The sequence below is a fragment of the Dryobates pubescens genome, chromosome 8, assembly GCF_014839835.1.
Source record: "Dryobates pubescens isolate bDryPub1 chromosome 8, bDryPub1.pri, whole genome shotgun sequence".
NCBI lineage: Eukaryota > Metazoa > Chordata > Aves > Piciformes > Picidae > Dryobates > Dryobates pubescens.
The window spans coordinates 10,257,350-10,275,655 of NC_071619.1; the positions used below are offsets into that span (position 1 = coordinate 10,257,350).

The 18,306-nt window shown below is 41.9% G+C and overlaps 1 protein-coding gene across 1 annotated transcript in view; it reads right to left on the bottom strand.

The window, feature by feature from the left end:
• Positions 1 to 2,154: 2,154 nt before the first annotated feature.
• CFAP58 (cilia and flagella associated protein 58) overlaps positions 2,155 to 18,306 on the bottom strand; it is a 62,492-nt gene continuing 46,340 nt past the window's right edge. The window contains exons 17-19 of the mRNA XM_054163590.1: positions 9,281 to 9,400; positions 7,618 to 7,751; positions 2,155 to 2,275 (exon numbers count right to left, since the gene is read on the bottom strand). Of these exons, the coding sequence (XP_054019565.1) occupies positions 2,155 to 2,275; positions 7,618 to 7,751; positions 9,281 to 9,400 (375 nt within the window). The remainder of the gene's footprint in view (positions 2,276 to 7,617; positions 7,752 to 9,280; positions 9,401 to 18,306) is intronic.

The following is an 18,306-nucleotide window of genomic DNA, read 5'->3' on the forward strand; positions in this document are numbered from 1 at the left end:
GGCAGTAGCCAACACATTCACATCTGGATGCTTGAAACGGAGGGCAAACACATCAAAAGCTCCTGTATTTTGTAGGTGGAACTCACTGCATTTAAGTCCCAGGCCTTCAGACTGGAGGAACATGTATGAGAAAACAACAAACCTTTTGCACTCTTATGTGTTGTTTTTTTTAATCTAGAAGACTAATCACTTTATGTTAGACATAAGTGAATTCACCTTTGGAAGTCATTAGGCAAATGCTATTGCACTTGTTTTAGAGACCAGAAAAGAATCTCAGGTCAAGAATCATTAAGAACGGAGTTTTTTACCCAATCACCGCAATCAAAGATACTAACAAGGAAATCCAAACATGGTGGGGGGAGCAGGGGAACCTGTTTTCTTACTGTATTCATAAAAATCTATGCAATTAGGGAACAGATTCCATTTGCTTGGCTCCCCTTCCTTTTCTCTGACTACTGTAACACCTTGTCTCCTAAACCCTGATAACAGAGAGGGAAAGATGCACAGAGGCATGAACTACCCTAGGTAAGTTAGAGGTTACACAGTACAGCACAGAGTGTAACAAGTAAATTACTTCTCTACAATGTGATGGTATTGTAGGAGTCTAGTTGTGCCTCTCTCATTCATGTGAATTAATAAATGTGGCTTTGATGATTTATTTCAGAACCAATTACTTCTCAGCATCAGTAAGTGTAGCAGAGTCCAGCTCCAGGTTGGATACTCAGGACCTTAGCAAATACCAGCTTTTAAAAGCTCGAGTAAAACCTACCTGGGATCCCATCAAACTCAAGTGCTTATGTCATTTACTGTCAATTATTCTAACTATAAGGACATGTCAGGTACACAAAAGACACAGTTTAGACAGCACGACTGCCCTAAAATTATAACTTTATCATAATGCATAGTTTCTTCACTTGACAGTGGAAAAGCAGTAATAGTTATTTTGGGAACAAAAGAAAAACACAATGGATCTGATGACTAAGTGTTCTGGTCCCCAGTGTAAAAGCAAAGTAGATCCCTGTCGTATTTAACTTGATTCCTTTGAATTAAATACTTCCATTAAAAGTTTCCCACAGTAGCTTTAATATTTAATTGTGTATTCCACCAAAGAAAAGAACAAAACCTTTGCAAAGGGTTTTTTGTGCATGTGAAATATTTATCAGCCTATCTCTTTGGACAAGTATTTTTATCCCCCAGGCTGGGGAAAAGCTTCCATGTACAAATCAGTTTCAAAACATTTTATTTTAAAGCTTGGAAGTTTTCTATACTTCCAGCACCTCATGCCGTGACTTTGTTATTTCACTTGTTAATGAATGGTAATTAAATCTCTTTTGGCTGAAAAGGTTGGAGGGCTCCTGCTGTATTACAAAAACAACTTCTGAAAGTTACAAAAAAAAAAAAAGGCCCAAGTGTCTAGAAATTAAAGAGTAAAGTTTGCCATGTTTTGAGTCCAAGTCTGAATTGCTTGGAAGGATTTATGTGGGAGAACAGCATGTCCCAGTCAGTGTGTACAGTCTCTCCAGTTGAACAGACATAATTATGTCACTTGGTGTCTATCAGAGTAAACAGAATCGCATTTTTAATAATGCATATTGTGGCCACAAACCTCCTTGATCTTACTAACAACTGCAGGAAACACTGCACAAACCCTCTTACATATTACCTGCACAAAGAACTGCTACATGTGTACATCTAAATAAAGGCTTGTTAATTTTGCATTTGCTCAGTAGGGCTTGAAACATCAGCTTATTAATTTTTCTTCTGTTTTCCTCATTGCTTTCAGGTGCTTTGAGCCAGAAGATAAATGGAAGGAGTGCTTACAACAGAAGCAGATAAAGGGGAAATAACTACATATTAAGGCAACTTGTGGTGCTAAACAGAGATACAGTATTTAAGAAGAAGTATCTGCATGATGTCCACTATGGGGTTACTGTGCAAGCTTCTGCTGGTACCATATCGGCAGACTCGGTCCAGAGTTTGTAAACCAAAACTTCTATTATTTCCACTATAAAATACTTTCTCCTGAAGGCAATAGTGATTTTAGAGGGAAAGTTGATTCTGAATTTCTTTTAAAATGCTGCTTACTCAAAGAATCCAGCACAAACAGATTTTTATCAAGAAACAGGGAACGGGAACGAAGAGATGAATCCATTCCTAAGCTGTAACTTTGGGCAGAGGTCTGCTGAGAGCAAAGCCCCCTCCAACGAAGCGAGGAACATCAGACTTGTGGTGTGGAAACTGAGGTTTCGCGTCAGTCATGAACTGCTCCTTCTCCCTTTAAAGAGAAAGAAACAAAAGGAAAATACATGTTTCATTCTGCAGCCCAGCAATGCTTACCAACTAAGGAAACACGTGTCCTCCAAAGTTTCTTTGATGCAACCACGTATTGAGACATCATTAAAAAATTGTTGATTAAAGCCTGTTAGGATAAAACTGCCAAGACTAGCTGTCTGTTTGGATCTAATTACAAGCCCACTGATGGGGTTTGGAATTATTAAAAATTAGAAACAAATGAGCTTGCTTCGTTCTAACCACAAAATGGTTAGAGCACCTCATTAGAGCAAGCTTGTACATGAGGCTCCATGACTTCACATTCCTAATCACCATCCCACTCTAGCAAGCATATGCCTATTTTCAAACAGCCACGTTCATCAAAGGGAGATGTTTCTTTCTTTGTTGAATTTTAATGAAAAATAGCGTTATCTGTCTCCAGATTTTAACAAAGTTCTAGTGATAATGGCACTGCCTGTGTTTTTTTGCAGAATACCAACAGCGTGCTGTGGGTGCACTGATAACCCCAGGGAGCTGCTCCACCTGAGGATCCAGGAGGGCTTGAATTTGAGGGCCTTGAGGTTGGGGAGTTGAGCACAGCAGAACAAATACAAAGGGCAGTATTTCAGACTCATTGTGATGTAACTGGAGGTTTCAGAGAGAGGTCCCCACATATTTAAAATTAATCAAGTGGAGCTTTATGAAGTTTACTGTAACAGTAGAGGTCTCAAGGCTTTACAAAGACAGTCAGTACCATTACTTTCATTTTACTGAGACACAAACCTGAGTGCAAGCACACTTTTGCAAAATCTAGTCTTGTCACATTAGCACCCTTTCTTAGCCCCCAGTAAGGGAAAACACTTCCTGGAGTTATTATTTTTCTCTTTGTCCCCAAATAACTGTGTCAGAAGAAGAGGAAGCTCAGAGAAACCCTGTAGGATGACTAGTTATGCTTCCTTTTCCAAATTTAACCCATATGGAGATGGGAGAATAGGCAAAAGATGGCACAGAATAACCATGAAAACCACTTAGAACTGCATTTATTTGTACTGATGTAACACTGCTGGAAGAGCCAGCTCACTATAAACTAACATTCCATATTTAGATGGCTCATCCGATCTCACTATTGGGCTTCCAACTTTGGGGAGATAAAATGATGCAGAATCTATGCTCATTCTCTCTTCATGCTCCCACTGAGACAACCAACAGATGTGCTCATCAGTATGGAATATTCTATGCAGCTGAATGCTGTAATACATTATGCAGAATTAATGTGCAAGCAGCCACGTGCAAAAGCTCCCAGGTTACTACTGACATCCCTCAGTGCAGTTTTTTATACAGGACTGCAGGACTGGGTCTCTGGTGTAGACTTAAGCTTCATATTTTCTCATTGATACTGACCAAGATCAACCTGGAGCCCTAGAGTTAGAAGCAATTAGGAAAAGCAGTGAAGCAGAAAAAGTGAAAGAAGCAGAAGAAGAGAATAGGATGGGTAACAAAAAGAAAAACCCAGGATATCTGGGAAAGATAACACTCAGAGCAGAAAAAGAGGATTTCAAATTCACAAACAGATTTTAAACATTGGATTTTCAGCTTGAACACAAAACAAAGCTAAATTCCTGTTGTCACTCATTATATTCCTTCAGCATCTCATGGAAAGCTGCATTAGTTCAGTATCAAGGCTTTAAATTACAAACCAGAACTGTCTTGAGCAAATCAATAAAAGCTTTAGATGATACCTTTGTGTGAGGTTATCTGAGAGTATTAACTCTCTTTCATACGAAGGCAGTCAATAATGCTATTAATGCTATTGTCCTGACAGGATCCTCTTTGTATTAGCAAAACCAGCCACATTTATTTCAGACATGATGTTAACATTAGCCAGCATGATAGAGATCAAGGTTTGTGTCAGATGGGATTTAGATCAGCCTGAGATTGTAGTCAAATGGCTGTAGCTCATTGGGTAGCACCTACACACCAGGCAGTACATGTCCAGCTCAGTCTGAGGCAGGACCAACACGTATGTCGGGGTGAAAGACTCCTTGGGGAAGAACCTGGCTGCACAACAACTCTCCCTGTTGCAGAATGGAAAAGACACATCACACACAACTGGCAGTTTGAAGGAGGGCAGCACAGCCAGGCTGTTTCCTTTGCACAACTGCAGGCCAACACAAATCACAGGGATTTCAGAAGCTGCAGTTATCCAGGACCTATATACCTTGGGGTGCACACATCCTTCAAAGCAGGATGTATTCCAACAGGCTTGTCTGGGGAACAAAACAATGAGGGAGAAAGGAGAGTCCAGCACCTGGCCACCTCTCAGCTGCCACAAAGACAAGAGAAGTACAAGTCAGGGCTGAGGACAGCACAGGGTTGGTAGGTTCTGAGCCTGAAGTTGGAGCAATGAGATGCTGTCATTCTGCAGAAGAATCACTAACAGCATCTGAATGTACTTCCAAAACACAGATGTCACAAAGACACCATGCTCATCAGACTACAGCCGTACCTGTCCACAAGAACAACGACCTGACAAGCTGCACTAATGGCAGATATCTATCCTGAACCTATAAACAGTGTAATGAGTTCAGCACTAGCTGACTTGCAAAAGAAAATTCCGTTCACTGTGTGTGATTAACAGTCACCAGCACCTCATACAATTATTTTTGGCTTACTTTAACGCCAATTATGCACCTAATCAGTGTGGGGTTTTTTTCAGTAGTTATGACAGGGATTAATTCTAGGTATGATGCAACAACAAGCTATGGGTGAATTTCTTCTCATCTGATGAGCAGAAAGAAACATGATGCCAGGGTCCAAAATGCAAACATTAAAACTATTGTGAAGAGAATACTCAGCTGCTGGAAATGGATTATCAGGCATTATGGCAGCCTCACATATTGATCCTGAAGCTCCAGGAAGGCCATTAGCGCTGAACAATTGTTGCTAATTCCAAACATTAAGGTAACATTATGCAATTTGCAGATGGACAAAAATCACTGTTTATCACTGACTATTTTGCTAATTTAGTCATCAAAAGTGTTTTCTGGATGAAATATGTTTAAGAAAGAAATAGATGCAGGCAGCCTTGAATTATATTCAGCAATGTAGAGAATTGTTGGCTTTAGTGTGTGAGAAAGGGACAGGCTGAAGATGGAAAGGGGTGGAAAGACAAAAGGCATACTCAGAAAAGCTTGGTAACATGTCATCTGACTGCAGAAAGCAAAGAAACTTCTTTTTAAAGTCCAATAACTACATTTTCAGAAGTGACTAATAGTTTTGGTGTTCCAGCTTGGAGATTCATTATCAGAATGGTCTTATCTCTCAGACACTGCAAATTAGGCCACTTTAATGGGCTAGAAATTGGGCATTTTCTTTCATCAAGAGGAGAAGATGAGCACTCAGCTGTGGACTGAGAGTAGCAGGGAGGTGTAATCAAACTGCTACTGGTTAAGGACACATGACAACTACCTACAGGAAAATTCATAGGCTGTACTATCTAAAAAGTAAGACATCTGATGAAGCCAGACTCTGATCCTTTATCACTTCCCTCCATCTAGATGTAGGAAGGAAACAAGAATCAAATGGTGAATACTCTTCCTTGCAGCCATCAGCAATGCTACCTGCCACTAGAAGGGGATAGTCATCAGTCCCAACTACCACATCATTGAGTAATATCTTAAAATGCCATTGTTCTTACACCAGGACCATGCAGTTGTCACCTGAAGAAAGACTGTCCCCCATATCATACGTTGCTTCACTATAACTTGAAAAATACACCAAAGTCCTCATAATGCTTGAAGATATCTCATGATATTTGAAAAGTCATGGACATCAGGCACAGCCCTTGGTGACTGGAGAAAGGGAAATGTGGCACTCACTTTTAAAAAAGGACCCTGGGCTCTGCTAACCTGTCAGCCTCAACTGCATGCCTGGGAAGACCATGGAACAGATCCTCCTAGAAGCCATGTTATGGTACATGAAGGACAGGGATGCAATTCAAGACAGCCAGCATGGCTTCATCAAGGGCCAGTCTTGCCTGAAAAACCCAGTGCCCTTACATGGAATGGCAACATGAGTGGACAAGGGAAGAGCTATGGATGCCATTTATCTGGACTTCTTTAAGGCCTTTGACATAGTACCCCACAACACCCCTCTCTGCTGTTTACTGTCTTTGTCAGTGCCACAGACAATGTGATCAAGTGCAGCCTCAGCAACTTTGCAAACAACACCAAGATGGGTGGTGTACTTAATGCACCAGATGGATGGGATGCCAGCCAGAGTGACATGGACAAGCTTGAAAAGTGGATGTGTGTGAACCTTGGGAGGCTCAACAAGGCCAAGTATTAGGGTCCTGCACCCGGTTCAGGGCAACCTCTGATACCAGTACAGCTCAGAGCATGAAGAGATTGAGAGCAGCCCTGTAGAGAAGGACTTGGGGGTACTGGTGAAGGAAAAGCTGGACATGAGCTGACAGTGTGTGCTTGCAGCCCAGAAGGACAACCATGTACTGGATTGCATCAAAAGAAGTATCACCATCAGGTCGAAGGAGGTGATTCTGCCCCTCTGCTGTGTCCTGTGCTGAAGTCCTCAGCACACGAAAGACATTGACCTATTGGAGCAGGTCCAGAGGAGGGCCACAAAAATGATCAGAGAGCTGGAACACCTCTCCCAGGAAAAAAAGGCAGAACATGTGGGGATTGTTGAGCCTGGAGAGGGCTCCAGGGAGACCTTCTAGTGGCCTTATAAGAAGGACAAACATATTGGCAGGGCCTGTTGCGTCAGGACAAGGTGTAATGGTTTTAATCTGAAAGCAGCTAGATTTAGACTAGATATAAGGAAGACATTTTTGACAATGAGGGTGGTGAAACAATGGCACAGGGTTCTCAACAAAGTAGCAGAAGTCCCATCCCTGGAAACATTCAAGATCAGGCTGGATGGGGCTCTGAGTAATGTGATCTAGTTGAAGATGTTCCTGTTCATTGCAGGGGATGTTGGACTAGATGACCTTTAAAGGTCCCTTCCCACCCAAACTATTCTATGATTCAGTGTAAGAGACCAGACTTTAATCTATGTCCTCTGGGCACTATCTCATTGGCATGAATAATTTAACTGGTCTGCAGAACATGTCAGCAACATCTCTGCTGGATATTCTTGTCCTGGCCATAGATCACATTAAATCTTGACTAAACTGAAATAATATGATGGGAAATACCAGGAAAACAAGGCAACAATATTATATCATCCTAGCAAAACTTGGCCACCTTCTAATCAAAAGCAGGAAGTAGCATCAGAAGACCCCTAGTTCATGCAGAAATTTACATAGACAGAACTGTTCTTTTCCATTACTTGGCCTGTTGTTCCTTGCGTTTCTGAGACAGATATTTCTTCTTCACATTCTGAAGCTCGTTGGCAAGTCTTTCAATTTCATGTTTGTATTCTTGGCTCTGTGATTCATACATATTCAGCTCTGAGGACAAAACCTAACAAATAACAGGCAAAAATCAGGAACAGGAGATATTAGTCTCACTTACACATAAGTTAGTACTTTTCCCAGCCCTTTTTCCTTTCACCTTTGATGATATAAGGCATCACTATTTTCCATCACATCTCATTTTCTATCATGGTATTTCATTTGATCACCCCTGCTCACCTAAAGACAATTTACTAAATTAAGACTATGCCATTTAATCGCAACGAAACATGTAAAACATGCTTCAAGTGTTATCAAGGGAAAGGTACTAACACACACATTAGCTCTTAATATTCAGGGACACAAATCTGGGTGAAAACTCAAACTGAAGCTCTTAAAAACAAAAAAAAGCAAGGATTTATTTCATAATAACGGGGTTTATGCCACAAGATTCACTTTGTTATCTGAAGCAATTCAATCCACACAGGCAAAGTAGTACCAAGCCGTCTAAATATTCATACAATGCTGCTTTCAGGTGAATCAGCAAACTTTAAAGAAAGTAAGAACATGCATAGTGTGTTTTCCTTCCTTAAGAAGGAGAATAGCTTGACCTGGCACCACAAAATGGCAGGCACACCAGTGCACCACAGCACCCTGTGCCTGAAACACACGGTAGCAATTGACTGCATTAGCGACAAATGGCAACCGTATGGAAAACTTCAAATCGCATTCAGTGTAGCTAAACTTTGGCTTCTATTTTACATTTTCTGCATTGTTTTTCTTCTCCATGGAAAGCTAAGATTTGCATAACAGCCTCTTTGTTTCCTAAGGGCCCATCTGCTCCTGCATATTTTTTTCCTCATGGTTAGTATAGACGTGATTATGATGCAGTGAACAGGAGATGATGACTTCAACAGGGAGAGATGCTATAGAAGTAGATGAACTCCTGGGGAGACTGATACTTTATGCAGGCAAGAACAAGGGAAGACCAGTTTATTCTATCAAATAATCCCTTTTTAGTATCATGCTTTCAAAGTTTCTCACAAAGTTCCTTCAGAACCAGGAAATCTTCCCTTCTAGTGACAAGGGGCTGGGACAGGTAACTCCTGTCATCCCTACAAAAGTTGCAGGTCTGCACATGTGTACATGTTGCAGAAGAAATTACACTTTAAGACTGGATTCTCAATATTGTCACACTGATTTGTTAAAAAGAATAGGAAACAGCTTCAATTTGCTTCTTAAAGATCTTAACAATGGAAGAAAAGGGAATGAGAATAAGCTTAATGGAAACTGATAGTGGCCCAGAATGCCTATGCACATAAAAGCATTTACAGCATTGTGCTTCATGTTCATATACCAAGGCACTTCCTCTATTTTAAAGAAAGAAACTTGAATAACATGACAAAAAGTTCTTTCTTCTATTGCTGTTGTTTCTCCCTTTGAGAGATGCGATATTAACTTTATTTTCCTGATCTGATATATTAAGGCATGCACACTGGACATTGAAAATTTTCCTGAAGCCCTGCTCCCCAGGATCACTAGTGGTGTCATTCTGCAAGCCTGGCAACCCCTCATGCAGGGACAGAGGGCATCTCTTACTTTGAGCTGTTTAGTTTTCTCTCGGAGAGTGCGCCGGTAGAGCTGCAACTGTTCTGCGGCTTCAGGGCCAGGCTGCCGGGCCAGGATGCGCTTCAGTTCCACATACAGCTTCTCCTTTTCCTAAGAAACAGACCAGAGGAAGAGCCCTTACAAAACTATTACAACCTGTGATGAAATCAACCTCACTCAAAAATGCAACTCAACTCAGGAAGATATTTGCAGAAACAAATCTGCCTGTGTGTCAGTCTTTCCTCGCTAGCCATAAGGTATTTAAAGTTGTTGTGATAGCAGTGGGAGAGCTCATTAGGAGAAACAGCCAACTACTCTGAACCACAAATGAAATACTCACACACTGTCATCTGGGAACATGCTCTGCCACAGAGAATGTGAAGCAGCCACTGAAAGAGTATCCAGGGGTGGGCAATTAATGACTAATATCTGTGCTTATTGCAGTCTTTCTTACAAGCCAGATTGCCTTATATGAAGGATCACGGCTTCACCCAACAGGATGTAAGCAAGATATGAAAATGTCAGAGAAGAACTTTCTTTTCTTCCAAAGTAAATCCTGCAAAGTAGATATACAGACACACATATACATAACCTTTCAGTTTAATTGCAGAAGCCCTGGCAAAAGGAAAGAAACGATAAACAGCAACAACTATGACTAACACAATTACTACCAAGTAATCTTTATTTGTCATGTGTCTCTTCTTCCTTCAAGCTGGAGAGGTATACTTGTGGGAACTGAATATATCCATACCCAAACAGAAACCACTCTAGGACCTGCTTGCAGCTTTTTGTACTGAAATGATGCTTTCAGGTGTGCTTGGAGATGTACTGGTTTTCAGTCTGAGGAATAAAGCTCTAAGCAAAGCCACCCTCCTTGCTTTGCACACAGCAGCATTTTTAGTATCTACCCTGTCAGACTATTTTTATTATTAATAATTAACATTACTTAGCAACATGCCATCCTTTTCTGGTACCTAGAGAGCTGGAACTAAAAAGGAAGGTCATTTTACTGGAAGTCAAGACTAGCAGTCAAAAGATACAACTGAAGAAGGCAAAAATGCCAAGCAGGGGTAGGATAGGTGACTACTTACACTGTCTCTGACAAACCCCTTTTTTCCTGTCTGCTTATATAAACTCTGTCTACAACTCTTACCGCAGAACTCTTCTGTCATGTGGGAAACTATGTCGTAGCATCACCTATAATTGCTACATTTAGCCTTGCTCAGAGGTTGAGGTAGGACATTCCAAATTTGCTTGTAAAATTTTGGGTGTCTACTTCCAAGGGTTTTTAGACATCAGCATTTTCTGAAAACCATACACCATAATGTTGTCAAGTTGGGACCCAAACAATGGAAGCACTTCAGATCATATATTACTTCTGCAAGTGTTGCCCTTAAACTCTGAGTGTTACTGACAAATAGCTCCTCATAAATGAAGTTGTTCACAGTTTCTCTCAGGAAAAATCCAAACCTTCAGAGGCTCAGACTCAAGTTGCATAATGGCAAATATTACACAGAATTCATTCCACACAGAGATCCTATTTCACTACAAGTGGTTTCCACTACCACCTTTTTTTTCTTCTGAGGAAGCAAGATTTAACCACAAGTTAAAAGCAACAGCAAAAGAGGAATCTGCCTTGTCCAAATCTGGCTGGTCAGTATTAACATTCCACCCCTGAATGTATCACAGATTCGTATTTTGGAGGAGTGTAATGGTAATTTGGATAAATATGGAGCACTTGATGGATTGAAGGTCTTATGTGCAATTGTTTTCCAATTTATTTCTCTTCTAACCCTCTAGAAGGGCCTGCCAGGCTCTTCAAACATTGTGCAATGGTGTGTATAATAACCCCATTTAGAGACAAAGCGTGCAGTTCTGTTATAAGGAGAATCTATCTTATGCAACAGAGACTCGTTAGCTGTCCAATGCATATTGTCTCCATAACACAACTGAGGCAGAACCAGCTGTCTTATAATGCATATCCTGTCCTTCCTTGCTAAGTGCTGTCCATCTCTTTTACATCTAGTCAATTAATTTGTCACCGGGTTAGAAGCACCATATGTCAGCAAAATGTTAAAAGAAAAACCTGTGCACTTCTTTCCTCAGCAGCAGAAGTCTGCATTCACAGGTTGGCATTTACATCATTTTTGACAGCTCACCCCAGCATGCAAAAAATAAAATAATTTTCTTAAAAGATCAATTAATTTTAACACAGCACCCACCAGAGTAAATCTAAGTCAGTCACAAGATGCATGTGATGCTACTATCAAATATCCACTGCAAGTGCTTGGTGCTTCTATCTCTACACATAAGAAATCAGGAATGGCTGGGGGGTGGGGGAGAGAACACACAAATTTATAAAGAAAGATTTTGGCTTCTACAATACTCATTCAAAGAACAGACAAGCTGTGCAATCCATATTACATACAGATGTCTTATAAATAGAATAGAATTAACAAAGTTGGAAAAGACCTTTGAGATCATTGAGTCCAACCTATCATCCAACACTATCTAATCAACTAAACCATGGCACCAAGTGCCACCAAGTCTCTTCCTAAACACTTCCAGTGACAGTGACTCCACCACCTCCCTGGGCAGCACATTCCAATGGGCAATCACTCTTTCTGTGAAGAAATTCTTCCTAACATCCAGCCTAAACCTTCCCTGGTGCAGCTTGAGACTGTGTCTTCTTGTTCTGGTGCTGGGAGAAGAGACCAACACCCATCTGGCTACAACCTCCCTTCAGGCAGCTGTAGAGAGCAAGAAGGTCTCCCCTGAGCCTCCTCTTCTCCAGGCTAAGCAACCCCAGCTCCCTCAGCCTCTCCTCATAGGGCTTGTGCTCCAAACCCCTCCCCAGCTTTGTTGCCCTTCTCTGGACATGTTCCAGCAACTCAACATCTTTCCTAAACTGAGGGGCCCAGAACTGGACACAGTACTTAAGGTGTGGCCTAACCAGTGCTGAGTACAGGGACACAATGATTTCCCTGCTCCTACTGGTCACACTGTTCCTGATCCAGGCCAGGATGCCATTGGCCTTCTTGGCCACCCGGGCATACTGCTGCCTCATGTTCAGCCTACTATCAACCAGTACCCCCAGGTCCCCCTCTGCCTGGCCACTCTCCAGCCACTCTGACCATCAGATACAGCATAGAACATGTAAAAAGACCTGTAGGGATGTCTTACGTGTGTGTTGTATCCAAAGTAGCTTTCATTCAGTTGTAGTATATAAATTAACACCAATGGAAGACAGATCTATGTTGCTGTTTTGTTTTGGAAGCAAGGAAAATGCACACACATTGCTTGAAATGTCTGAGAATCCAATGGGGCTGGATGGAGATGAGGTATCCTGACACTGAAAAGAAAATCCTAAGTCAGCAACAATGACCAGCAGTGTAGCAGTCATGCAACACCAAGAAGCTAAGCTGATCTGTTTGCTGCCTATTGGAAGTCAGTTAACACTGTTTTGACTGAAGCAGATGTCTGCAAACATTTCTTTCCGTTGGTGGCTGTGCAGGTGATGCTGGAGAAAAAGCAACCTAAAAACCTGCACCCAATGGGCAGGAATAGGCCAATCCTGATTGCATGTGCAAGATGCATTTCTTTGGCTAGTCCCACACTGCATGCCCTCACACTGCCCTCCGTCCTTGTGCCAGGTGGCAATCACAACATACATCTTGGCAGAGTTAGATGTTCCTGAAATTAAAGGACTTTACAATTTACAACCATGCTGTTGAGACTCTACTCTTCTTCATGAGGAGGTGAAGGAAGATCTACCAGATCTCTCTGCAGCTCTGAGCTATTAAGCCTTCATAGGTTAAGAGTAATGTCCATGTCTTCAGACCAGGTCTAGGCCAGTACCAAAGCTTTTTATGTGATCCTTCCTATGGCAAAATTCCCATGGAATTCAGCAGGTGTTCAACTGTAGGACTGAGCCCATAATGTCAACCAGCTTCACTGCAGAGAGATGAGGGCACATTCATTTTGTGTATGTAGGGCATATTGGGAGACTCAGATTAAGGGTTACAGTCAAATTTCAGGCATTCCAAAGAGAATTTCAGCACCTCTGTGAATACCTGCTGTAAAAATTGTGTAAATAAACCTTCCCATTATTTTTGGAACAGCTCTTGCTCTCTGAGATTTGTTTTGCAGGGGAGCTCAGGGGAGCCCACAGATCTGCCTTTAGCCTCGGCCATAGCAATAAGTTTCTGCATCCCTAAGTCTCTCACCTGTTAATTCAGATGTGGGGAAAGGCAAGAGGTGAGTAGTGCTTTCCTCCAAATTTAACTAGCTGCTGTCTCAGCCAGAATTTGGAGGCCTCCTGGCCTGCTTGTTCTACAGTGAGCTGAGAAAAAAATCATTTCCTTCTGCAAATTGTAATTTATTCTCCAGGACCCAGTGGTCAGTAGCTGCCACAGCCTAAAGCAAGACTGACTTTTGCCAGAACAATCCTACTTCAAAAGAATCATTGCTGCTGACCAGCACAGCCCAGTTTGCAGAGTTCTGTTTGCCAGGGGGACAGGCGGCAACATTTCCAAAGCAACACCAAAGCATTTCGCTACTTTGTCAAGGAATGGGGAGGCAGCTGCCAGGGTTGGGGAAGACCACTGCACCCAGTATTGGCTCTAAAGATGTGACTCAATTTTATGTCATCTTCTCTCTCATCATGACACCAGGAAACTCCTGAAATGATCCATCTTCTTAGTTAGCCCTGGGTATCATTCTGAGTCATACGTTTCCAGAGAAGGGCAACGAGGCTGGTGAGAGGTCTCGAGCACAAGCCCTACGAGGAGAGGCTGAGGGAGCTGGGATTGTTTAGCCTGGAGAGGAAAAGGCTCGGGGGAGACCTCATTGCTCTCTACAACTGCCTGAAGGGGGGTTATAGCCAAGAGGAAGTTGGTCTCTTCTCTCAGGCAACCAGCACCAGAATGAAAGGACACAGTCTCAAGCTGCACCAGGGGAAGTCTGGGCTCGAGGTGAGGAGAAAGTTCTTCACTGAGAGAGTCATTCGCCATTGGAATGTGCTGCCCAGGGAGGTGGTGGAGTCACCGTCCCTGGAGGTGTTCAAGAGGGGATTGGATGTGGCACTTGGTGCCATGGTCTAGTCATGAGGTCTGTGGTGACAGGTTGGACTCGATGATCTTTGAGGTCTCTTCTATCCTTGGTGATACTGTGATACTGTGATACTGTTTAATTTAGATGTATCCCCAGCAGAAACAGGCCATGAAGTCCCAGCTCCCTCATTTTTATCAGCTTGCCTTCTCAAGTAGATAATTTAACAAATTCACCTGGCATAACAGCAACATCAATGATCTTCTCCACTAGAAATTCAAAAACCCTATTGTGCAACAAAAGCTTTCTAGCATGAAAATGATCTAAAAACAAAACAAACAAAATCCAACCAAACAAAAAACCCCCACAAAAAAGCAACACTGAAAACACTCAAAACACACAAAGTCCCAAAGCCTTTGACTCAGAATAAATTCCATTTCTGTTAGCACCTGCCTCCAGCATCTGGGTCCAGGAAAAAAAACAAGCCAAAGATGATACAGATGGAGAGCAAAAGTGTGCAAGGTAGTGTATGGTGGAAGACCTAAAAACGCTTAACCTAGCTAAAAATCCTTACTGCAATCAGCAAGGTGGAGAAAGCAACACCAAATGGGCTGCCCAGGGAGGTGGTGGAGTCACCATCCCTGGAGGTGTTCAAGAGGGGATTGGACATGGCACTCGGTGCCATGGTTTAGTCATGAGCTCTGTGGTGACAGATTGGACTTGATGATCTTTGAGGTCTCTTCCAACCTTGGTGACTCTGTGATTCTGTGACTTTGGTGAGGAAAACAAGCCAGTCAGGGTGCCACAGAGAAAGCAACACAGTAAATCTGTAAGCATAATACAGTTCATCATGACTTTGGTGAGGAAAGCAAGTCAGTCAGAGTGCCACAGAGAGGTTTTCTTACTTATTGGTGTGATAACCAAAATGTCAGCACTGTACTGAACTGCAGAGCCATTTTGTTTGCAATGCCATGCAGCAGCAGAGCATCCTTATGGGGTGTGACACTGAAATCTGGATTAAATACATACATAGCCATGCACATCTAATCATAATCATTTTACCTGTGTAAGCTGCACATTCATTTGTGTGTATATAAGCCTAATACAGTAGCTGTTGGGTCAGGACACCTATGATTAAAAGTTTTATGAGATGTGGAAAAAAAAATAGCATATGGTAACCTTCACAAATTTTATAACAGCAGAAAGTTGCCTCCAGCACTGTGAGAAATGCACAGCATAATCTTTTTCAATAAACACTTTTCAAAAGCTCCTGCTCTTTCTTGTCTATTCCACATCCATCAGCAAACACCTTTGCAAGTATGCCGTTCCCAAGAACAGCTTGTATTTTCATCATCATCTAGACCCTCCTTGAACTGTCCAATGTGAGCTTTTTTATTGGCTTAATTAATTCAGGTTTGAAAGAGGACACTGAAGCTCTTTTCACCATGTGACAACAATAACACTGCACGAGAGACTATGGGTTTTGTTGTTAAATTGCTGCTACCAAGTTGAAGGGAAGGCTGGGATAATCGCCCCATCCTTGGTGAAATTTGTATCACTTTAGGAGGAGTGAAATTAAACCTGTCTAATGACTACAGTAACAGTGACTCTCAAGAGCAAATCTGCACAGAGCAGACTGCACCAAACTGACTGGCATTTTCAAAGCAGCTTAATGAGAGAGGCAAAAACACCTTGGAGCATCTTCTAAGGTCTTGACTTTTTCCCCAACAGTAAAAGCTGATTCTGCATTATTACCATCTTCTAGGAACAACAAAATACAAACATTTCCAGCTAACGTGCAGTTGGAACTTATTATTTTTGTTATTAATCCTAGGCACTGGTACTATTGTGTCTTTCTTAGGAAATGTGTGAGAAAACAGGGTGTTTCATTCCCAACAAACATATCTTCCTCTCCTTTCCACATCTGAACTCTGGGACACCAGGATAACAGTATCAGAAGAAAATGGCATGGATACCTCTAGCTGCAATTCCCTTTTTACTTTTGATATTACACAAGAGTTCATAAAATCATTAACCCAAGTACCTCATTTAATCTGTGTGTTTATATTGCAGAAGATGACCATTTATTATCCCCTGTTCTTCCATATGTGAACAGGAACACACATGCCCATGTATATATACAAAAGTGAGCTGTTCCTTGTAAGTGAGAATTACCCTTGACATGGCATGGAAATAGTCCAGCTATTTGCACAGTGCCTGCAGCTTGACAGTTGGGCTGAAGAGAGCTCTGAACAAAACTTTGTTTCACATTATAGTAGCAGGTTGTCTTAAAAGTGTCTTGGGGGTGATTCAGAGGTTGATACAAATTTTATCAACAAGGCATCTAAATAGTCTAAGTTAATAAGTCTACACAGGAAACAATGAGGAACCTTTTACTGGTGAATAATTAGTATATAAAGGGTTTCAAGCCCCACCCCCCCATGGTCCACCGCCCCCAAAAAAAGTCTCCTCTTCAAATGTAGACTATTTGACTTAAACCCTCTGTGTTTTAACATCAATATAACACCATGTATTGCAGCTACTCAATAGCCATTTGGGATTTTTAAGATATCAAACGAATCAAAGGGGAATTATCACAGCTCTGCTGTGAAGGATTAACTGCTCCTGCAGGTGGAGACTTGGGATGGGAATTCCCAGCAGACCCTGATCTGACAGATGACCTCAAAGGGTCAGAGAAACTGCAGAGCTGCTTGTAGAAATACCTACCTGTAAGTTAGGCAGCTAGATCTCTTTGATTGCTTGCTTGACTTAGATCCTTATTATTCCCTGAAAGATGAGAGCACTTAGCTTCATGTCCTTTGGTGTTCTGGAATTGCTACCTCTGAACAGCTGTCTCAAAGTCAAGTTACCACTTAAACCTACAAATACCTGTCTAAGAAGGCAGTAAAACCTTTTTGACAGGACAGCAGAGTTTCCCTGCACATGCCAAGTACCTCAGGGAGCAAAGAGTGGTCTCCTGTTACACTTTGGAACCTATTAAGAAATAAAAGTATATCTAAGAAACACATGGCAATTCAGAAATCATTAATGTTTTTGTACATGGCTTTCCTCAAGACTCCCTGTAATTAGAGCTGACCTTTTGTTATCCTTCAAGGAGTTCTGTTTCAGCTCCCCTTGCCTGCTTCTTAAAATTCAAAGAAACAGAAAAAAGATTTCAGGAAGGGGAAAGACAGCAAATCTTAATATTCATGTAAAGACAACCACTGTGCCCAAGTGTGCCACCCCTTGTTTAAGATTCCAGCTATATCTACTAAGGCAGGCACAGGGAGACTTGAGCTCTGAGCATAGAGGCAGAACAACTGGCTGACTCATTCACCTTACATTCCCTACAGGTGGCTCATGACTCCCATGCCCTCAACAGCTCATGTCTGGAGGTCTCCAAGTGAAGAATGGAGGAAGAGGGTTATATCTACACCTTTTTTGTGCCCTTGTGTGTCCAATTTTAAGGTCCCTTTTTTAAAAAAGTGCCAACACAGAGACTGTAACTGCCTGCCTCTAACTGCTCCAAACCAGCCTTAGTGCTGCTGCATCTTTCTGCCTGTGTTTCCTCAACGACAGCACCATTCACACTCCTATAAGAATGAAAGTAAGTAATCCAAAATAGATTATATCTAGCCTGTCCCCGGGGAATGTCTTACGTATTGGGTTTTCTTCTTGTTGTTGGAACTATCATGCAAAACAGTAACTAATGACCAAATGGAATACTGTAGATTGTCCAAATCTTGCTGCTGATGTAAGAGCAGAACACCCTTGCCTCAGTGCAGAAACACCTGCCAAAGGGTATGCCTGAATAATAAAGATCTGCAGCTAGCTCTGGGCCGCACTACGTAATGTGGGCTTAGGAATGTATTGCTACACTGCTGTTGCACTCCTCCAGTACTTTAACTCTTCTAGCAACTTCTGGACGGCTGACAGTCAGTATTGGATTGTTAACAGCACTGCAAAGT